Source organism: Eptatretus burgeri, chromosome 1, assembly GCF_056783735.1.
Source record: "Eptatretus burgeri isolate ZD-2024b chromosome 1, Ebu_testis_v1, whole genome shotgun sequence".
Classification (NCBI taxonomy): Eukaryota; Metazoa; Chordata; class Myxini; order Myxiniformes; family Myxinidae; genus Eptatretus; species Eptatretus burgeri.
This window is the reverse complement of record NC_140961.1, coordinates 95,293,159-95,315,766: the sequence shown is the minus strand read 5'-3', so window position 1 is coordinate 95,315,766 and position 22,608 is coordinate 95,293,159. Positions and strand designations below refer to the sequence as shown.

At 42.8% G+C, this 22,608-nt stretch overlaps 1 protein-coding gene across 3 annotated transcripts in view; it reads left to right on the top strand.

Moving 5' to 3' along the window:
* The first annotated feature begins 7,146 nt into the window (after positions 1–7,146).
* The window catches only part of LOC147034991 (protein FAM184A-like), a 142,720-nt gene continuing 127,258 nt past the window's right edge, over positions 7,147–22,608 (top strand). The window contains exons 1-4 of one of the 3 annotated variants that reach the window (XM_085892149.1): positions 7,147–7,528; positions 9,567–10,210; positions 10,462–10,612; positions 13,402–13,534. In XM_085892149.1, coding sequence (XP_085748275.1) covers positions 7,430–7,528; positions 9,567–10,210; positions 10,462–10,612; positions 13,402–13,534 — 1,027 coding nt within the window. In that variant the 5' untranslated portion in view covers positions 7,147–7,429. The remainder of the gene's footprint in view (positions 7,529–9,566; positions 10,211–10,461; positions 10,613–13,401; positions 13,535–22,608) is intronic. The other 2 variants (XM_085892130.1, XM_085892138.1) reach the window with 2 other exon arrangements.

Below are 22,608 nucleotides of genomic sequence, written 5' to 3'. Positions count from 1 at the left end.
GACAGAAGATGTTGGAAAGAACAAAGAACAAATGGTGAAGCAAAGAAAGTGAGTGGTGAGAAATGAGATAAAGCATGAAGGAAAGTGACAAAAAGAAATGCTTCGGGTAGGAGTCGTACCGCCAGAGAACATGGCTATCGAGTCGCCCCAAAGATGATAATGAAAAGTGATCCAAAGCCCGAAAGTAAAATACAAGAATGAGCGAGCAAAGTGAAATGGAGGACAGAAAGAAGAACACAAAGGACCCTCGTGGTCATGTGAAAAAGAAGAAATGAACAGCCAAAAAGTCTGAAAACCCTCTTAAGCTCCAAATTTCCATGTCTGAGTCTTCGAGTCTTTATATCCCTCCCCCTCTCTGTAAGAGGCTTTGCACTCCACATTTTGGTATTGAGCTCACCCCACCCCCTCCCCCCCCTTCGCTCCCTCGCCTCGCCCACCCATGCGAGGAGCTGCCTTGGGTTTTGACACAATATATTGTCTCAGGTGTTCATGAAACCTGCTTGAAACGGTTTCAGAAGCACCTGTGAGCAGAATGTGCTCGTGATGCTGTGAGATGCGGCAAATGGCTTGTAGAAAAGGAAAAATTACACAAATGGAATTGCCAACTACACAATTGCAACGCAGTCCTGATCAACACGGACTTTCGGCCGTTAAACTAAACAGTATGCTATCAAATCACTGCTTTAACTGTGGAGGATCTTTATGACACTCCTCAAAACCATAACAATATACAATGGCATAACAACTTATGCGGAGTAATTCATTGGCACATCTGGAAAAAAGTTCTAAATCTCAGCCCAAGAAATATTATGGAAGCACGATGAACCAGACAATCACCAAAAACAAGGACATAACTACTCATGCACAATCTGAACATCCCATCAAGCATGAGCATGGAAAACAAGTCATTACATAGTCAAATATATGCCAGTGTGTGAGTGATGAAATATAAAAGGAAAGTACAGTTATTGCTAATCGAGTGAGTTGTAAATTGGCCTAAATAATGTTGAGATTAGAAATGTCAAAGTACCAGAATCTGAATAATGAAGTAAAAAAAAAAAATAAATAACTGGAAGCTGAATTGTGCCGTAGTCGTGTCAGCAATAGTCGGAACAAGGGAGTAATAAAGCAGAACCTCCACTGATGATTTGAAAACGACACCAGGAAATATTATATTACAACATATTACAATTATTGGAAGTTGTCCTTGATTCAGTAACAATCCCCAAAACAGCCCTTGGAACAAAGATACGAGAACAGTGAAATGTCACATTATCCTCAAAACGTGATCCTAGAAAAAGGAGGGGATATACTTTGTGCCCTGGGAACATTGTTCACCCTTCCTACTCCCACGAAAGCAGATTACAACCAACGTGCGAATGGCATTGGGATCACATTTCTGTTACTATCAAACTGGAGAGTCTGTGTTGTTCTGAGCCAGCATGAGCAGGCCAAGTGTACACAAGGGAGGGGTGAGGTACAGCTCACAGTCTGTCCAGCGAAATGTTAATAAACAAAATAAAAGAGAAATAAACTTAATTTACTTCCAATAAATGCAAGTTCAGATCCAGACGAAAAACAGCAACGATGAGATAAGGCATGCTTATTATAATCTCATCTAGCTAACATATTAAGCTTATTATATAAAAGTAAAGTAAAAATGAAAATTGAGGATTTTAGAAATCTCACCCAAGTTGTTGACCTTTGCCTTATGTTTACCTTTTGGTCGATGCTGACCTCAAAAATAATTGGCTGCTTGAATTCAGTGACCTCTTCCTCTTCAAATCCTCTTCAATTGTATAAATCCTCTTCAAATTTCAAGTCAATCGGATAAAAATTGAGGATTTTAGAAACACCACCCAAGTTGTTGACCTTTTGGCTAATGTTGTCCTCAAAAATAATTGGTGGTTGAATTCAGTAAGCTGATGTGAAAATCCTGTTCAAATTTCTTGTCAATTGGATAAAAAAAATGAGGATTTTAGAAATTTGACAAATTTGTTGACCTTTGGCATGTGTTGACCTTTTGACCTCAAAAACAATAGGCTTCTTGCTTATGACAAACTCGACCATGTAGTGAAGTTTCGTGAAGATCAGTTTAGAATTGTGACCTGTAGGCGAGTTGCTGCCTGGAGTTACGATGTCGGCCTGAGGGTGGGTGTACGCCATTCTCCAGTGTGCCAATCATGCAACACCTCCTAGAAGTTGAGGCAGGAATTTGGAATTTGGAATTTGTGCAGGGTGCTGGCGATCACGTGCCTACTCTTGATCGATAGACACTGCAATCATCAATACCTGACAACTCATGCTGGAAGACAAAGCATCCATACGAGGGATGGTGCACCTAGTGATACACGAAGCACTAATCTGACAGTCCAGAGTCGGACTGAGAATCAAATCCAGGTTCGAGAGTTCAAAGATAAGTCTGCTACCTCTGCATCATCATGTCAGAGAGATATGGGGTTAAAAGCCATGCACACTACGCTGTCTGTCCCAAGCATCAGTCTAAAATTATTGAGCTTGCAGTGCTCATATCAGGGTGCAGTATTTGGATTATCTTAACACAGTCCTTTCTGCATTTCTCCATGCTGGGTAAACTCGCAAGTAAGGATGAAATTTTTGCGAGGAGGTGCATACAAAACAAAATCCAAAAACTTTTGTGATGCTCATCTGCAAAATTAACATTGGTGAGGACTAACTTCATGAGCGTGAAAGTAGCTTTTGTGTGCTTAACAACTACTTTTCCAGAGTTTGCCCCAATGCATACCTTGTGATACATTACAGCTCATAATGATTGTTGGTGGCTAATATTTGGTGAAATACTGCCATCACAGAATGCTTGACAAGCTGTAAATCCTAGTACTAATGGCAAAAACTAACGATATTGGTGATATTGCCCAAAGGGCACTTCCGGTTCCGGGTTTGGAGCGTCGAGAGGTCTCCTTAGGGGCTCTCTGCTGACGATCTCAAAGTTAAGTTTCCGGTCGTTATTTGTCCCGTTTTAACTGTTTATTTTTCTCACCTACATGTTACAGTGTGTTCCTAGTTCGGTTTTGTTTCAAAAATCGTGCTATTTTGTGAGTTTTTGTCGACGTCTTACCGGGTGCTTGAGGCCTAGGCATGAGGCCTACCGGTTCCCCTTGGTGTACGATCGTTTTATTTGTTTTTTCTCCCCATTACAGTCAACCCCCGCTTCATCGCAGTTCACCTATCGCGCCCCCGGTTCATCGTGGTTTTCCTTTAGAACGTAACTAATTTTTTCTGCGGATTCCCCCGGTACATCGCGGTAATAATATGTAAAATATAAATCATTTCAGCAATAAATTATAACGCGTGGTGCTCGACCAGTCACAACGCACGAGACAAAGTTTCGCTTGTGAACTTCGAATATTTTCTACATTTTTTCTCCAAGCCCCACGATGCCGCCCAAATGCCCTGCACCTTCTAAGGCTTCTGGCAAGGAACCGAAGCACCAGAGGAAGGTCCTGGGACACTCCAGGAGAAGGTTAAGGTAAAGGTGCTCGATATATGCTTCGGGAAGGAAAAAGGTTTGCCGCCGTTGGACGAGCACTGCTCATACCCAGCACCTCAAAACCGACCAGACCAGACTAGTCGATCTCCGGCACCTCAAACCCAATCACTGCCAAACCGACCAGACCAGACTCGTCAATCTCAGGCACCTCAAACCCAAACACTCCCAAACCGACAAGACCAGACGAGTCGATTTTTTTGGGGAGGCATCCATTCATCGCGGATTTTCACTTAGCGCGGGGAGGTTTGGAATGTAACCCCCGCGAGAAATGGGGGATTACTGTACCTTCAATTTCTATCTTCCCCACTTTCCTTACATCCCCCATTTCTCCCAACTAATCTCTCTATTTCTTATCTTCAATCAAAAAATAAAATAAAATAAACGCTACCTTTCTCCTGATTCTGCTTCTTCTTCTTCTTCATCGCCTCTTATTCTTCCTCCTCCTCTTCTTCCTCGATTTTTTATTTTTTTAATTTTTTCTACAACACTTCCATGACCTCATCTGTTAACTCTCTCAAACATTAATAATAATAACAAAAACGATATCTTATAATGCTTCGTCTTCCTCTCTCACACATGTGGTACTCTTTACTGTTTCATAATGCACCACTCTTCTGCTATTTTAACAGACTGCACTCATTTCGACCTCCTTCATTCCTTGCCTAAAAAATCTAACTGTTACAGAGTTCCTTCTCTCCATTCTCTGAATTCGCCTTTATTGCATCCATCAAGAATTGTGTTAAATCGCATTTCTAACCTAAAACTTAAAAAAACCCCAGTTTGCTATGAATGTTTCCTTTCCATCAACCATTCTTTTTTTCCAACTTCAGTGCCAACTCACCCCCCTCAACCCTCTCTCTCACTCTCAAAGCAACCATCCCACTCTTCTCCCTCCCACTCTTCTCCCTCTGGGTCTCACTATCTGCCATGACCTTTCCTGGGAAAGCCACATTTCAAACTTTGCCTCCAAAGCCAGTCGCTGACTGGGAATCCTCCATCGTGCAAAGTCCTTCTTCGGCCCTCCTGAGCTCCTGAACACTTACAAAGCTTTTGTCTGCAGCCTGATGGAGTACTGCTCTCCCCTCTGGGCTGGTGCTCCTGCCTCCCACCTTTCTCAGTTTCACGCTGTATAAACCAGGGCATTTCGGATAATCGGCATCTCCCGCAATGAGGCTGAGTCTTTGGGCTTCTCACTCAATCACCGCAGGTTGGTCGGTGGTCTTTCTGTCTTCTACCGTCTCCTCTCCAGCCTTGCCCCCCCTGCTCTCTCTGCGATTTGTCCCCACCACATTTCCACAGGGCGCTCAAGGTCTGCCAACAACCCCGTTCTGGTAAACTACCAAAATCACAAATCACTGCTCACCTTCACTCTTTCATTCCTCTTTTTCCCACCTTTGGAATAAACTCCCTCACTCTATTCTTTCCCATTCTTCACTCCAGGCTTTCAAAACAGCTGTTCACCACCACCTCTTAATATCCCCCATCCAAATCCTCGATCTTTTCTACCCCCGATAATCCATTCGAGCCCACTTGCTTCAAATTCCTTGCTTTCCTTCCTGAAAGTCCCTGTAATGTCCATCTTCTATTCCCCATGTTCCCCGTCCCATCCCTCTCCATTCCACAGATCCCCTAATGTGTCTGGTCCCCACTGTTTTGTCCTTCCCACTCTCGCCCCTCTTGTCTCATGCCCCCCTTGCTGTGCGTTGTATGTTAGCTCGCATACGAGCCTCGACAAGGTATACAAAAAAAGGGAGTTGGTCACCAGAAAGCAAGCTACCACACAGCCAACTCCAATGTGTTTAAAGTTGTTTGTCTGTTTTGAAATGTTCCAACAATATGTGGCACACAGAGCCCATTTGCAGTCGCGAAGGGTTCCCAAGATCCTCTTCAAATAAGGGATACCTATTAATGACAAACATACATGTGGAAGAAATTCAGGCCTGTGTGTAGTGTTTCGAGTAGGATGGGGTGGGAGGATGGTTGTGTATGGATTAAATAAATAATTATGTTTCCACATTTTATTTCTAACATTTTCCCTTTTTTCTGTAAATGGATCAGTATATCATGGAGTATGATGGTACTGCTTATGTAGGGATGGGCACAGGGAGAAAATGGCTGTCCATTCAAATGTGTACAAAATGATATGCTCAAAACTTCTATGGGGTGAAATCAAAAGCATTTAAAAGGCATACCTTTTATTCTCAAAAGTTTTCATAACTACCAAGAATGAAAAATACACTGCTAAAGTACCAGATCGAGAGATGGAAAAAATCACCGACTTATTCATCCTCAAAATGTTGATAAATGTCACCACGCCGAGCACAATAATGGCTGAAGCAATGAAAATGATTCCAACCGATGGAAGCAACATTCTTAATTGGGTATTGCACCCACACCATTCCAAATTTATTACTGTTTTTACAGATTAAAAAATTAATACACCACAAATGCGCACTGACGCAATGACGTCACATTGACATGACAACGCATGGCCTGGTTTTATATTCTTGTACAATATGGCTGCCAGAGCTTTGCGAAGATGGTGCAGTGTTTTGTTCCAGATTGTAATCACCAATGAGGGAGTCATACCTGCAGCATTTATCATTTTCTGAAGGAACCAAGTATAAAGCAATGGTGGATTGAACAAAGGTGATTTATTGCTTTTATGCTTTGTCTTCCATCTCTTCCTGTGTTGTCCTGCATAAATTCTCATAAACACCACATTTTTTTCAGAACCTCAGTGTTTACTCACTTCATTGTTTATAAAGGATCACTGAACAACTTCAAAGTCAAAGGCAATAACCTTTTTAATTTCTTTTAATAAATGACAGACCCGAGCGTGTCCGTAGCCAGACTCAACCACAATAGAGGAATGATATATCATCAGTTCATTGAAGTACCCTCAGATCCATTATTGGTTGGGGCCCATTGTGGCTTAGTTTGTCTTGTGCCCCGAGGACAGTTTGGATTTTCGTAAGAATCAGCCTTTGACATGCTTCATGATTGCTGGATAAAGGTCCATGTTCGTTGGAATAAGCCATCCAATGTTGGTGATGGATATGAGAAAATTTCTTCACGTCAAACTCAGGATTCCGATCCAATTCCCAGCAAAAATAATGCACCATACAACCTTTTGTGCATTTTGTGCATTTTGTGCATTTTGTGTGTACAAAAAACCGTGTGCATTTTGCTACTACTTTCACTGCTGTTCCAGTGGAAACACGTTTTTTTTTCCTTTTCTTTGTATCCTTTAAATTGTACTATCTACAATCAGAACGTGTCTGAATTCTATGATCTGAACTGATAAATTGCTTTTACCGTCGTTAAACATTTGCTGTGTTCCCATCAGCCAAAAGGTAATGCATCTTTGATTATAAATTCCGTGTATGACATCAGCGTCGTGTCATGGAGTCAGTGTGTTTCTTTGGTTGGGAGACAGAGAGGAGAGAGATTGGCAGGACTTGTTTGTGTCTTTCTGATCAGGGAATGCCTGGTTTCTGGGGTTGGTGTAGCGCAGGCATGATGGACCGAACGGCCTCCTCCTGCGTCACAGTTCTTGGCGTGTTCCCTCAGGCGAGGCCTGATATGAGGAGCCGCCTCTTCCGGGGGAGGCGTTGATGCTTATGGTGACGTTCGTGGAGGATAATTGGCATTGAATCCAAATATGTAAGAAAGAAGGGAAATATCATACAAGAGAGAAAAAAAAACCCCCTAACTCTGTACATTAAACCGGCCGAATCGAAGGATAACATTTGGATCGAAAAACAACTGAAGAGTCATAACGTAATTATAAGCGCGAGACGTCGAGGTAACAAAAGAGGAAGAAGAACACGAAGTCGAAGATTGCGCTGAGGCGTCCGCGCTCCAAGCAACGAACGAGCAGCCGCGCCCAACGTCAGCATGGCGGCGGCGAGTCCGGGTCAGGGCCACGGGGGAGCCGCCGACTCGAAGCAGGACATGCACTTCCAAATGTCGAAAAAACTCGCACAGCTCACCAAGGTAACGATCCCACAAGCAGGTGACCTGCGGGCGAGCCAGACGATTGTTTGTTTTCTTGTTTTTTTTTTTTTTAACAAGACAGGTGGAGGTGAGCGAGCTCATCATGTCAACAATCTTGTTGGGACAAGTTCGCGGTTTGGACGCTCCATGAAAGAGGTGGAAGAAATATTGATGTGATGAAAAAAATTGATTCTTTTTGCGATGACTGCTGCGATTTTATCCCGATAGAATGGAGTCCATGATGTACAATAATTGTTTTTTTTTTTCATTTTAACGTTGACATTGAACGCGCCTTCGTGCGGGCGACGCGCCGTGTGAGTGAGGTTGAGAAGAGGCGACAGCTGATTGCTATTTCAGAATCCTTCAGCACTTACAACGATGCTCCTGTCTAGAAACGCAGTCCTATAAATAATCCCAACTGCTTTCAACTTAACAATATAATTATATAATGTACTTGTGTCCGAAGGTTCGTGAGACTTGAGACAGACGTGAAATCGGTGGCAGTGTTCATGCAATGCAGTCTTGCACCTGCCGTGGGGTGGCTGTGGTGGAATGGTTGGTGCTGATGCACGTGTTCAGGTGGTAACCTTCACCTCATTATGAAGAATTGGGGGCACCGGGTCGTTTGAGCCATCACGGCACTACGCAGGTGTGCGAATTGATTGGGAGAAATAACCCTCATAATTAATGTGGAATGCTCCAACGGGTGACCCAAGCCCAGGGGGCGATGAGCTCCGCAAGTTGCCCGATCGTGGAGATGACACGCGCGCCGTGCGGTTGTTAATTAATTAATTTGGTCGAGGCGACGAAGTTGTGGCGCACGTTCTCAATAATTTAGTCATGCCGGAGGTGTGAATCCGCATCTCGAAACCACGACGACAAGGTATTCAAATTATTGGGACTACGATTCTGCCGAGGCAGAGCGAAGCGACGAGCCGTTAAGTCCTGATGCGTGAAACACCTTGCAACACATGCTAACGGAAAACAGACTTCTTGGAGCCAACCAATTTTCCAACCAATCGTATGTAACTTTTTTTTTCAACCATTCTCTGGGTATTGTAGGTGCTGCTTTGTTGAAAAGTTTGTGTCTATCGCTCAAGTGGTGGCGGAGAAAACAAATATTAAGGTGAAAATTGTGAGGGCAGAAGAACGAAAAAAAAAAAGTGTGGGCCTCGACCGACGTTCTGCAACATGGTCAAGGATGATCGGGAATGCCTATTACGAGTAAATACAATAGGGATGGGGACATGGAAAGCAATATATCAATACAGTACGCCAAATTATGAAAGCGGAGCAATGACAACATGTGACTGAACCGCTTATTCCAGATATGAATGCCTCAAAGCCTACATTAACCTTAGGTTTTGGTCACGCAGATGTGTACAGAAAACGCAATGCAAAACAGAGTGGGAAAGGTGTATGTAGAATTTCCTTCTCGTGGGGCACTGCGAGGCACCCGTGTGTGGCGCCCTGATCAGGGTTGCAGGCAAGCCCATCCTACGACTCGCACCGGTACTTGTGCTGCAGGTTGCATTGGGACTCTCGCTGATTCGACCGCTCCAAACCACCTGCCCTGCGATCTCCCCAATCTCCGATCTTGCAACGACTTTTATTGTCTCTACCGCTGACATCATCAGCTCCAACCCGACGGACTTGGCACATGTCGAGACACTATTTCTTAGTAATGCAAGAATGGAAACTCGCGTAGAGATGGCATTTCTCCTTTGATAGCACAGATAGGTAATTAATCCGTATGGAAACAGAACATGGAAAAGTTTAATGGACATTAAATATCCAAGGGATAAAGATGAAGAAAACAGGTGTAGGCCTTCAGTGTGACCGGAAGTTCCACACACGAACCTGGCAGCTGTTAAGCGGGGTGCGACAAGGTGCCTTATTTTAACACTAATTAACTAAACCCTTCGTGAACACCTGAGTCATTTTCTTAACAATATACACGTTGTCTGAGCCATTTGTTTTGTCATTCACCTTGCTCCATCATAATCCTGCTCAATTACCTTCTTGTCATGTGCCACAGGTAATATACTCCCTCAACACCAAAAATGATAAGCATGAGGAGGAAGTGCAAGCCTTGAAAGATGCTCACACCAAAGAGTTACAGCAGCACGCCACAGAGACGCGTCGCCATTTGCTGGAGCTTCAGACGAAGTTGGGAGACCAGGAAAACATGTGCAAGAAGCTTCAGAACCTAGAAAACGTTTTGGCGAAGCAGGAGCGTTTGAGGCACGAGGAAAAAGTCACCTTTGATGCTTATCGAAGGAAGATGACTCGGGAAGAAGCAAGAACGTTGGAGTTGGAGAGAAGAGTGCTGGCCATGAAGAAGGATCTCCAGGAGAAGACCGAACATTTCTCGAGACTGAGGGTGCGTTTTGCAGATGATAAGCAGGCTGCCCTGAAAGAGCTGAGCAAAGTCCATCAGCTGGAAATGGAGAAGGCTCGTAAAGATTATGATAACGAGATTTCTGCCGCACGACAAAGACTCGAGGAACTAAATGATTCTGAGAAATCCAAGGAAAAGATTAATAGTTGCCAGTCACAATCCATGGAGGAACCACTAGAACAGGAACCGAGCAGATGTGCATCTGTAAATAGCCAGAATGCTTGGCAAGAAAAAGATCAAGAGCTTCGATTACAGTTTGAGACTCAAGAAATGGAAATAAGGTAAGTATGGTACTTGGTAATTGTGCAGCATTGTTTTTGTCACATTGTTAGGAAATGTATTTTGTTATTGTGCAAAGGAAAAATCGCCATGAGGTGTGTGTGTGTGTGTGTGTGTGTGTGTGTGTGTGTGTGTGTGTGTGTGTGTGTGTGTGTGTGTGTGTGTGTGTGTGTGTGTGTGTGTGTGTGTGTGTGTGTGTGTGTGTGTGTGTGTGTGTGTGTGTGTGTGTGTGTGTGTGTGTGGTGTTCCACAGACGTAGCTGCAACGAAAAGCTTGAACAATTGCAGGAAAGTTTGAGGTCTCTGGAACAAGATCTTCAGAAGAGCCAAGGGGAAAACTCAAACCTTCGCAGCGAGAACCTGAAGTTTCAAACTGAGCTGAAGGATAATCACTCGGAGTTGGAGGTTCTCGATGAAAATATTACATCTACACGGTTTTGCATAATGTATATCACATTCTGGGAAGGCAACGGCAAACCATCCAGTGTCAACTTTGCCATGAGGCTGCTTTGGCAGTACTGAGTCTACCTTCAGGCAGAGGATCAGAATTGAATTTAATTGGATTATGTTGTTCATTTGAATATGTCATTGCAGAGCATTTTGATAGTTCTGTTGATATTGTGCTCACAAATGAGCTGTCGAGATTTGATTCAGCCCCGAAGAGGGTTGAACTGCACAGGAAAGTAACCCATCATTTTATTTTTCAGAAGATGAGAGTTGAGACCCTCTGAGGGCTGAATCTACTACGAACTGCTCTCCTTGTGGAAATGCATTCGTTTGCTTTTCTTTGTATACTTTTAATTCTACTTTCAGACACAATATCACAACATGTATGCATACTCTGATTGAAAATGATAAATTACTTTTACTGAAGCAAAACATTTGCTCTGTTCCCATAAGGCATATTTCTTCAACATATTGCTTGCTTTCGATAATGGTCTGGCACCCTGCCCTGCTCACCAAACTCTCTTCCTATGGTATCGAAGGGAATCCTCACTCTTGGCTCGCAGACTTCTTCCCGTCGCAGTTAATGTGTGGTCCTTAATGGAATTCTCTCATCCCCTCTTCCTGTCCATGCTGGAGTTCCTCAAGGCAGCATTCTGCACCCTGTTGTTTTTCTAGTTTTCATCAATGATCTCTCTGACTCTGGAAAATCCTCTTTATCTCTTTACTGATGACTCTACCTTCTGCCGTACCATCTGTCATCCCTCATATCGGCAAGTGGCAGCCTCTTCACTCTCTGCACATCTGGATAAAACCACAAACTGGTCCAACACGTGGAATATGTCTTTCAATCCTGACAAATCTCACATTCTCACTACGTCTCTCCAAAAGGACTCTGGAACCCTCCCCCCCCCCCCCATCAACTTTCTCAACAATCCTCTTGAAGTCTTTTCATTCAAACTTTTGGGCCTCACTTTCTGCCATGATCTTTCCTGGGAAAGCCACATCTCCAAACTGGCCTCAAAAGCTAGTCGCCGATTGGGCATCCTTCATTGTGCAAAGTCCTCCCTTGGCACACCAAAGCTTCTGACCATGTACAAAGCTTTCATCCGCAGCCTGATGTTGTACTGTGCACCTCCCTCTCACCTTTGTCGGCTTCACGCTATGGAAACCAAGGAATTTAGGATCGTTGGTATCTCCCGCGATGAGGCTGTCTTTGGGTCTCTCATTCTCTCACCGCAGGCTGGTCGGTGGTCTTTCTGTCATCGACCATCTCCTCTCCGGCATCGTCCCCCCCCACCCCCTTGCTCTGTCTGCTATCTATCCCGACCATATTTCCGCAGGGTGCTCAAGGTCTGCCAGAGCAACCCCCTTCTGGTTAAACTCCAGGTCTTCAAAATAGCTGTTCACCACCATCTCTTGTCTCCCCCCATCCAAAACCACGATCTTTTCTACCCTCATTTATCCACCCCAAACCCACCTCCTTCATATTCCCTGCTTTCCTTCCTGAAAGTCCCTGATGTGTCCATCTTTTTTTCCTCTTGCACCCTGCCCCATCCCTATCTCTTCCACAGATCTCATGTGTATATTCCCCACTGTTTTGTGCTTCCCTCTCCATTGTTATAGGTTCTGTGTGTTAGCTCTTGTATGAGCCTTGACATTGTGTATTAAAAAAAAGCAATGCAGCTGTGATTATGTGATCATCATCCTGCTAGATAGTTGAAGAAAATCATATTCGAGAAACAGATTCTAAATTTACTGAATAATATATATTACATGTCAATACTGGAACGGCACTCGGTAGAGTGCATACGTTCTCCAGGCTGAACAGTTTACATTTTGTAGCCCACTGATGGGCCAGATCTACATCCGGACCTCAACCAAAATCTAATCTGCCTGTTTTTGGCATTTACCCAACTCATCCACTAAGTTTTGTCCGAATCTGTCCATCACGTTTTGAGATACCGTCCCATATATCGTTTATGGCCCTATCTCTCAATGGTGACTAATCACTTTTAAAATTCTAGTATCTGGATCTTCACCAAAATCTAATAAATCGGTCCTTGTCACAATCCCAGCTGTCCACCAAGTTTTGTCCGAATCTGTCCATAACTTTTTGAGATGTCCTGCTCACAGACAAACCAGGGTGAATACGTAACCTCTGTCTACTTTCAATGATGGAGGTAAATGTCCACTGCATGTGGGAGATAATCTTTGTAGTGTCAGCAATTATTATTTTAAAAAAATAATGAATTCAAACTTATTTGCAAATATTCAACAGCTGCATATGAATGCAGGATGCATGTGTGTCACAATAGGAATATGCACAAACACCATTTTGTACGTTTGATTCCTTGTATGGGGTTTGGTAGTTCTTGATTGCCATTGTGGCTACTCAGTTGCAAAACAAGACAATACAAAATTGCAACAAACATGTCCTCTGGCAATAATTTGGAATTGGTAGTGGTAGCTTCAAATTCTCGGTCTCCTTGAATACCATTTTGAACACTAGATTTTGGGAGAACTACTGGCACCATTTACTTTGGGGTTCAGGTCTGGCAGGTCAGGTCTGCCTGATAATTAATATATGATGCAAAAGTGGAGCTGAATGACCAATTGTTTTTTTTTTTATTTTAGCAGGTAAAGTTGATCCACATCCCACCAAGTTATCTTTCAAAAAAAAAAAGTATGTCATTCTGCGATGGTACCCTTGCAAAAAATTGCTCTGATTGTGCAACATTCTTTTGCAGATTTTACGGAGGAATTTGGCAGTGGTCAAAGAAAAAGAGGCAGTGAATCTTAGGCAGCTGAAAAACAGCCAGGAAAGCCTGCAAGTAGCAAGAGAAGCATTGGACCAACAGACAGAACTCATCCAAAAAGCTAGTAAGTGATTTGTCCGGCATTGTGGAGGAAGGCATTTACTCGTGAGTAAGAGCATCATGCCCACAGGCGACCAGGAAAGGGCGGGGGATGCTCGGGTCGGCCTACCCCAAAATTGCTTTCCCTCTCCCATATTGTTGCCCAAATTAAAATGTTCCACTGATATAGATGTTATTTCAAACTATTTCAACTTTATGTAAAGGCATTTTAGTTTGTCATATTTTACAGCAATTTCTTTCAAATGTTTCTTTTCATGAATCACGAGCCATGCCTTCTGCTGCTCTGCTGGCTGGTTTAATCAAAATACAGCATATTGTCCTTCACAAACATATTGCACGTCTATCTGTGAATCCCAATAAGGATGTAAAAAGTGAAACGCATGAAAAGGGTATTTTATAACACGTAGTTGTTGTGGCTCTTGTGGTGGTGGTTGTTTGTGTGTTCCTTCTATGTACTTTTTATATTTTTTCTTTTGCTTCGAGAAGTATTACTATAAACAATTTAGTGTGCTCCTTCCGTGTCCTTCTAAAGGGTTCCTGCTGTTGGAGAATAATAAATGTTACCACAGGAATAGCTGAATTAAGCTATTCCTGCTTCTTCCTCAATCTCAGAAAAAGGGGCTTTTAATATGGGAATCTTTATGATTAAATGGACATAAATTTTTGTTCCAAGTGAACCAACTATAATTCGCTTTCTAACCATACCATTTTTATTATTATTTGATAGGTTTAATTTATTGTTATTACGGTTGTGGGGCTAGATGGAGGAATTTCATTGGAAAGTTAGGATTGCATAGAGTTGCTTGGCCTGTGGACGTGTAGGAGACATCTTCATGTAAATTATGTCCGGATACTTGTCACTACATTGGGGGGGGGGTGGGGGAGGGGATGGTGCGGTGTTAATTAGATAGGGATTAAAGATGATTCCATCCAGTATGTGATTGCCTCCTGTGACCTATTCCTATATTTTTGCGTTTCAAGTCAGCCATGAAGGAGTTGCATTTTTATATCAACAACCACCATAACAACAAGCGAGCCAGATGTGCCGAGCAGGCAGAAGCCCTGCCTTCCCGGGTTTCGTGCGAGCCAAGCATGCCCAGAGGTGGAAGAAGCAAGGAGGTTGTTGGTTGAGAGTTTGGTGTGTGAGGGACACGTTTACAAAAAACGGAGCAAGGAGATTGCCTATAAGATCGGGCATTATGGCCGGCTTTCCTTTGATGCATGAAGAAGACTGCATGATTCTCGTATGTGTGCAGAGGCAAATTGGCTCGTGGACTGAGCAAGACGCTGGGCATGGACTCTTGGTTAGGTCGTATTAGACGGACCTCAAAGCCTCCTGTATATCACCGAAGGGACGGCGCCATTCTGCAGAATTCCACAGATCGGCAAGCGCGATTGACGAAGAAGCTGCACGGCGATCTCTGAGCCTTGGCGTTGAATACCGCCTCACGAATTACCTCACCTATGTTTCCACCTGTGAGAGAGCGGCTCGGCGCTATTTTCGGCGTGTCTACCTGTGTGGGACAAAGCGCCGAGTTTCCCAAGTTCCATAAAGACCATCTCTAGACCAAGCTCAGTGCCAGAAGAAAGGGAGGATTTTCTTTCCTTTTGTTTTCCCCTTGTCTGTATCGAAGTCTGTGTGTAGAGGTGCCTCAATTTTTAGACTTTAGTTTACTTCACATATTATTGCTATATTTTGAATTGTACCCTCGTAAATATTGATAGTGTCATTAAATCCCCGCATTTATTTAAAGTTGCTGTGTCCGTGTATTTGTCATGGGGTTCAAGTATAAACCCCTTGTGCTGTGCATCCATCTGTTCCATCGCTCCGCCAGTGCCACAAATGAAACTCCCATGCGTGTGATGATCTCTGAGTATCACATGTCTGTCTTCGAAGGAAAACCGCTCAGCGATCCCGGTCTGATCGATGTTAACCGCCTGTCCACCACAATTTGGGTCAGGGGATTAGCTTAACCACCCAGACCATGACATTACTATTTTGATACTTCAATTTTGCAAGTGTAATATGTTTTAGAGATTACTTTACAAGATATTGTTGTATGGAAAGGGGTGAGGGATCTATATACTGTGGAAAGTGTAGTATGATCCATGTGTTTCGAGTAGGTTAGATTGCCATGGAACAGGGATCTGTCAGTGTTTTGTTACACTTGATGGTGAGGCAGGGTATGTAATTTAGAGACAGGGTAGACATTAATTATGGACGTGTAAATACCTCTTGTTTGTAGGCAGGGCAAGGTGTGGGCTTCCAAAACAGAGGCACACTTGTCGCGTGTGCAAAAGGCTGATTCACGATAAAGTTACTTTGGTTTAAAGCACGATGGCAATTTATCATGTTTATCGCGATGAATTTGAAAAACGGATGTCGACCGAATCTGCCATCCTTATACCACAGGAGGTGATCGGCCCATTCCGAGAGCGAGTCGCAAGTTCTTTTTATATTCTGTACAAAGTCACCCAATCCACGAGGAAATAGTGTTGGAAACGCCATTGAGAAGAAGTTATGCGTGGTGAATTCAGACAAAAGTTTATCACCACGTGTGGGCCACGGAATGATATCTCTCTCCTCTCCTCTCCTCTCCTCTCCTCTCCTCTCCTCTCCTCTCCTCTCCTCTCCTCTCCTCTCCTCTCCTCTCCTCTCCTCTCCTCTCCTCTCCTCTCCTCTCCTCTCCTCTCCTCTCCTCTCCTCTCCTGTCTCTCCTCTCCTCTCCTCTCCTCTCCTCTCCTCTCCTCTCCTCTCCTCTCCTCTCCTCTCCTCTCCTCTCCTCTCCTCTCCTCTCCTCTCCTCTCCTCTCCTCTCCTCTCCTCTCCTCTCCTCTCCTCTCCTCTCCTCTCCTCTCCTCTCCTCTCCTCTCCTCTCCTCTCCTCTCCTCTCCTCTCCTCTCTCTCTCCTCTCCTCTCCTCTCCTCTCCTCTCCTCTCTCTCCTCTCCTCTCCTCTCCTCTCCTCTCCTCTCCTCTCTCTCTCCTCTCCTCTCCTCTCCTCTCCTCTCCTCTCCTCTCCTCTCCTCTCCTCTCCTCTCCTCTCCTCTCCTCTCTCTCTCCTCCTCTCCTCTCCTCTCCTCTCCTCTCCTCTCCTCTCCTCTCCTCTCCTCTCCTCTCCTCTCCTCTCCTCTCCTCTCCTCTCTTGTCCTTCGAAACGCCTTTGTCATGCCATAGTACATCTCAAACTGCCTCTCGTAAGTTTCTTCCGTGTTCACGACTTTATCTGGCAGTGAAAATCCGGACGCAGTAGTAACGCCTTCTGCGCCGTGATCAATTTGATCTTTTGCTGGCCCAAGATCATTAATGTGATGAATAGTTGCCTCGGGTTTGAAGTTAACTTGCTTCACTACCGGTAAGATGCCATCTTCTGGTCGCTTTTCTTTTCGTTCCTGGCTGATCTCAATATTAGCATATGGAGCATTGTGCTGCCGCAAATACAACAGTGCTTCTAGGACGACTTTCCGAACGCACTTTCAAGTCCTTGCTGATATCGTTCAGGCCCATTTTTTTTTTCACTTTTATAATATCAATCTCCTCTGGAAGCCAAGGAAATATTTTCGCTGGCTCTTCTACTGCTTGAGGGAACGTGACACAGTGCCCACTTGATGCCAAGCTGCCATGATTCAACATGTGCACATTGATACATGGTGATAACATCCTGATTAGAAACTCTTCAGCTAAAGTGAGTCCACTCAACGCAGCAGGTACATCGCCTGGGTCCATGTGGTTTTCTCCAGAGAACATCTTTGTCAGATTTATAATTAGCGCAACGCTGACACACCCCCTTTGAAGATAGAGACATCTTCAGCATGATGCATGCTTCCAGACAGACAGAACAACTTTTTATTTTGTACGACATTTGTTTCTTTTCAAACTCGGTCACAGCTGTCAGAAAAACATTATCAGAATGTGCTGAACTTTCCTCGTATGTACTATTTTTCTTTGTCTCTACCTGTCTGGCTCTGGCTAATGCTCTTCTATTTTTCTTCTGTTATACTTGTGCCTGTGTCCTACTCTCTCCAGCAACAGGGGCCAGATGTAGAATACCCAGACTTTCACATTTAGCTTGACATTCTTGTTCAGCTTGGCTATGGGTCCTCTTGCTCTCTTTGGCTTTGCTTACTGCTCTTCTATTTTTCTGTTGTCGTGCTTGTGTCTGTGCCCCACTCTCTCTGGCAACAGGTGCCAGATCTGGAATGCCCAGATTTTCACATTTAGCTTGACATTCTTTCTCAGCTTGGCTATGAGTCGTCTTGCTCTCTGGCTTTGCTAACTGCTCTTCTATTTTTCTGTTGTCGTGCTTGTGCCTCTGCCCTACTCTCTCCCACAACAGGCGCAGGATATGGAATGACAAGACTTTCACACTCAACCTTGCATTTTTGCTCAGCTTGGCTGTGAGTTAATATGCTGTTCTCGTCATGTGCTATTTTCAATTCAGTTGGTTCATGTCTATGGATCTGGCTGTCGCTTCTTGATTCACTATCATTCGATGCATTTGCAAGTTTTATTCGTTTAAAAACTTCCCCTTCTTGCTTCTGTGCCTCTATGGCAGCACCTTGTGCACGGATAATGGAACTGAACTTGTTGTCATGAGATAATGATGATGGAATCATTAATAGAAAATGATGTCTGTCATGAAGATTTCAATGACTGGTGCCTCAGAAACCGCAGGAGAATGTACAGAAGATACATGTTTCACAGGTGTATCATGTACTGCTGTCCAGACATGAAGACTTGCATTCAACATATGAGAAGCAGCAATCATTTCACATGTCGTGGCCCACCCATTATTCATAACCATCTTCATGTCGTATATGCTTCCTTCTTGTCACCTTTGTAACTTGTAATATCATCGTGAAATGACGAGACATAATTCTCCCATTCTTCCCATCATGCATGAATGGTGCCACAAATAAAGTGCCTCAGAATTACACTGCTGTCAAAGTTACAGAAAATACGTAAACTAAGACGGTGGAAGAAACAGGAGCCATCATCTGGCACATGGACAGCTGCATATTCACAGTACGACTTGTTGAAAAGCGTATTATCAGATGTTCGAGGGATTGCTGGCTTCAGTGTGAAGACCTCCCTTACATTCTGCCCAACTATTGCTGACTCGTAAGTCAAGGATGCAAGGCCTGGTGGTAACACCACTAACTGCTGAGGATGATGGCGAAGACGATGATACTGCCTTATCGTAGATGTTGTTATCCATGACTGATGATAGTAGTTAATGAGAATGATCAGTGTGGGTGATTAAAAAAAAAGTGCACAAACAATGAACAATGATTTAATAACAATGAAAAGAACTAATTGGGAACAAATATTAACGAATTAACAAGGTTGGGAACGAGGTTGTTTATGGAGAAAAAAAGTTGATTTAAATGCAGAAAACGCGATGTACAAACAAGGAAGTTACCACAACAGTATAACAAACAAATATAACATACGATTAATACAAAACTGGAGGGTGGTAAGGTAAATTTTGGTCAGAAGAGCGAGTTTTTGCGACACAAGAAGTGCTATCAAAGGCTAAGGCAATGATAAAAAAAGTATTAAGGAAATTAGGGATCTTCTTTTTCAACAAATCAGTGACTGAGGAGAAAAACACTAACCTGGATGAATTATAATGTAATTTTAACTTGAACAATACAATACGTGACCGAAGGCGAATCCATACTTTGTTTCTTTTGCAGTTTTCAGTCATGAGAAAGGTCTATTTTTTTAGTTGCATATGAATACTTACTTGATAAGTGAATCGTCTCCTATTTTCTGCGAAGCCTGGAACCAGGTACACCTCGGTGATTTCTTCTTCTGAGTTGGGCCCGGTTCCAGGCTATTTTCTACGCAGTTAATTTTCTGCTGACCACATGACGAAGCAAAGCAAATGCTGGTTGCTTATGATGATGATATTATCACACTCCTTCTTTTCCTATCATTACATCATATTCATACTGCACTGGTGGTGATGATGTAATGTGAAAATGACAATTAACCACCAGATAACCAAAACTTGTGTGAAGGCTTCTTCAGTTAGTGGGACTCATCATCCCAACTGCAGCAAAGCAGTCGAGTCGATCAGTAGTTGCATGCCCTGAAGATCCGAGACTTTGAGTCAAGGATCTTCAGGAAAATTGGGTAAATTTGACATTAATGAAAAACTCTTGAGCTTGAACCAAAAATTCCCTGTCAATGACAGTGTTTTCAGGTGGTAACTATAGAATCTGGGTTTGAAGTTGGGCATGGGCTCCATGAACAGTGAAAAACACAATATCGCCCTACTTATTCAATATACTGTTTCGTGCAATAGCATATGCCAATGTGATGCACCTGCTATACAGCACTGCTCAAGTCAAAGAGTGTGATTCATAATTTTGCCTTTTATTCAAAGTCAATCTGTCTTCAAGTTCAATATGAGTCAAAGTCAAATGCCTTGTCGAGGTTGATGAATCAAAGTCAATGTGTTGTTGCAATGTGACAAGTTCGAAGAGTAGAGTGTGAAGTAGTTATCGCAATGCAAAACTGAGTTCAAGAAGTGTGATTTGCATATTTTGCCACATAACAAAGTCATAATAATGAAAAGGCTGTAGAATTATAAGCATTGGAGTAGCTGATACACCTCTTCGCAAAGAAATATGAGTGAGAGGAGAGGAAGCATCTCCTGCGCAATTCAAATTAGGCTCAAATATCATATCTCAAGCAATTGTGATTAAAAGTTATAGCGCACAATAATGACTGACTGTGACAGTGGGAGATACGTACATGTAACCACACTTGCAACAGGTCAGTTAACTTCCATATTTATGCCTTCATGGTGAAAAGAAAGCTGATTTTTGTAAGAAGTTGATTTTAGCCATGATTAGCCTAGCCCTAGCGACGACCAGCGCCATCAAAAGTTTGGAGGAAACTAATCACAAAAGTTGGAGACATCTGACGGGAAATGCAGAAATCGATAAATGAAAAAGAACCAGTGCCTAATACTCACTCTGTATCGAAACGCGGGCAAATCAATCGAATAAGTGTCCATTAGTTCAGACTTTTTACTGGCAGAGAACTTGCTGAGAATTGAAAAAATGATCGATTTGTTTGCCATTGCTAGGGCGTTGCGATGGAGAAATTTTTGAGAAAAACGCTCAAAAAAGCTCTCTTTACGGGGAAAACTGCCGCACCCATATGATATTATTAAAACATCCGATGAACAATATTTACATCGAGTGGGATTTTAATTTTGCCCTACCGCCATAAATGTGAATAAGCTTTTAAAAATTAATTCCATTTTGCCAAGTAACAAAATGGTGGATTTTCATGTATTGCTTAGTAACCGAGGTCGATACCAAAAATTTGATTTCAAATTTGACGACAAGTTTGATGACAAATTTGAGGTCACCCCCTGAAATGATCGACCAGCACTCTACAGTTTTATTTTTGGTATTTAGCCATAACATTTGATATTTAGCCATTTAATGTGCCAGGTGTTCATGTTTCTTAAGGAGTACTGAACTGTGACAAAATGTAATATGCTATGAGGCAGTGTTGACATTGATTCTTTAGCTCGTTTTAAATACTCTACCTCTATATGATAACAAACATGTTGAAAAACTACTTGCATTCTTAATTTATCAGAAGGGTCCTACAAAGTAATTCAAATAAAATGCACAAAACAGGTCATGAATATTCATGACCCGAAAAGTACTGTGAGCAGCGATGCATTGTGAGTGTCAAGGAGGAATTAACACCTCCGTTGTTCTTACTGACAGTTTTACTCCAAATAGACTTGTCAATAAATAAAGGAAAGAAAAATGGGGAAATTGTCGAATTTGACTTGCCCTCCACATCGACTAAAATGCTGAAACATACGGTATCGGTCGATATATTTCAAATAGAGTTGGTATCTATGAACAGCATTGTGGCACAAGTCCTATTTCCCTAGTATTTGGTGAATTTGGCATGTTTACAACTACCGCTCAGAATCGGGGCCACAACCACCTCGATGACTTGGGGTGCACGAACCACATTTTGGGGCGTAACAGGAATCAAAACATTCTCATCAACAGAAATCTATGACCCCTGAGTACTTAATAATATGAAGAATGATGCAGATCTAAAATATAATATGACCCGAACTCTGCCCTACATCTTCTTCTGGAGTAAAAATCAGTTGGCTATTTTGTGCCGTAATGGGATGCGTGAGTAACCAATGACAATTTTAACTGTGAATGAACGTGGTATTAGTTTTGGAAGTGTATCACTGGGTGTGTTTGTGAATGATTCATGCTTTGATTTGGAAAATGAATGAGATAAGATTGTCGGGTGCATGAGAAGTGGACTGCGGAATATAAACGATGGACCAACAGCAATATTCTGGTTTATTGAATAAATCAATTGTGCTCTTTGTAGCTGACTGGAGATATACAAACAACATGTTTCGGTGTGATAATTTATTTATTTATTTGTTGTTTCAGTGTTTTGCGAAAGCAAATGTACTTTGTTGGTACTCCTGAGTTTGCATTTCGTGACCAGTAGTTTGCGTGTTTAGGTGCATGCGCTATGCTGACCATTGAGTGTTAGGGCCAAAACGATATAGGACTGTTTTGCATGATATTTCAAAAAGGTATTGGGCCCGATATGTTCTCGTGGCAGAGGTGTGCGCTCTACCGAGTGCCCTTCCAGTTGATTTCTGTTTAGTGCTTGAATATTTTCTCCCACGTCTGGTGTTTTGGGTTTTGGTGTGTTGTTTTACGTTGTCTCGTCGTTTGATGACATGTGCAATTTCTGGTGTGTACTTGTGGTTGTATTTTTTTTGACATTGCCCATTGGAATGTATTTTGTCACCGTGGTTGTGATAATCGTATTGACCTGTTTGATGTGGATGTTGGTGTTGTTGATGATGTTATTGTTGAGTTGTTGGACTTCTTGTTCAGTGGCGTGCACAAAGTTATCCCACATCACTTTTTTTTGAAATTGTTGAATATTTTGTTTTTGTTTGCGTTGATGTCTGTAGCTGTGTTTATGGTAATGATGACAGGTAGGTGATCTGAAGGGAGTTGTTGTACTGTTCTCCACATGTTGGTCTGGAT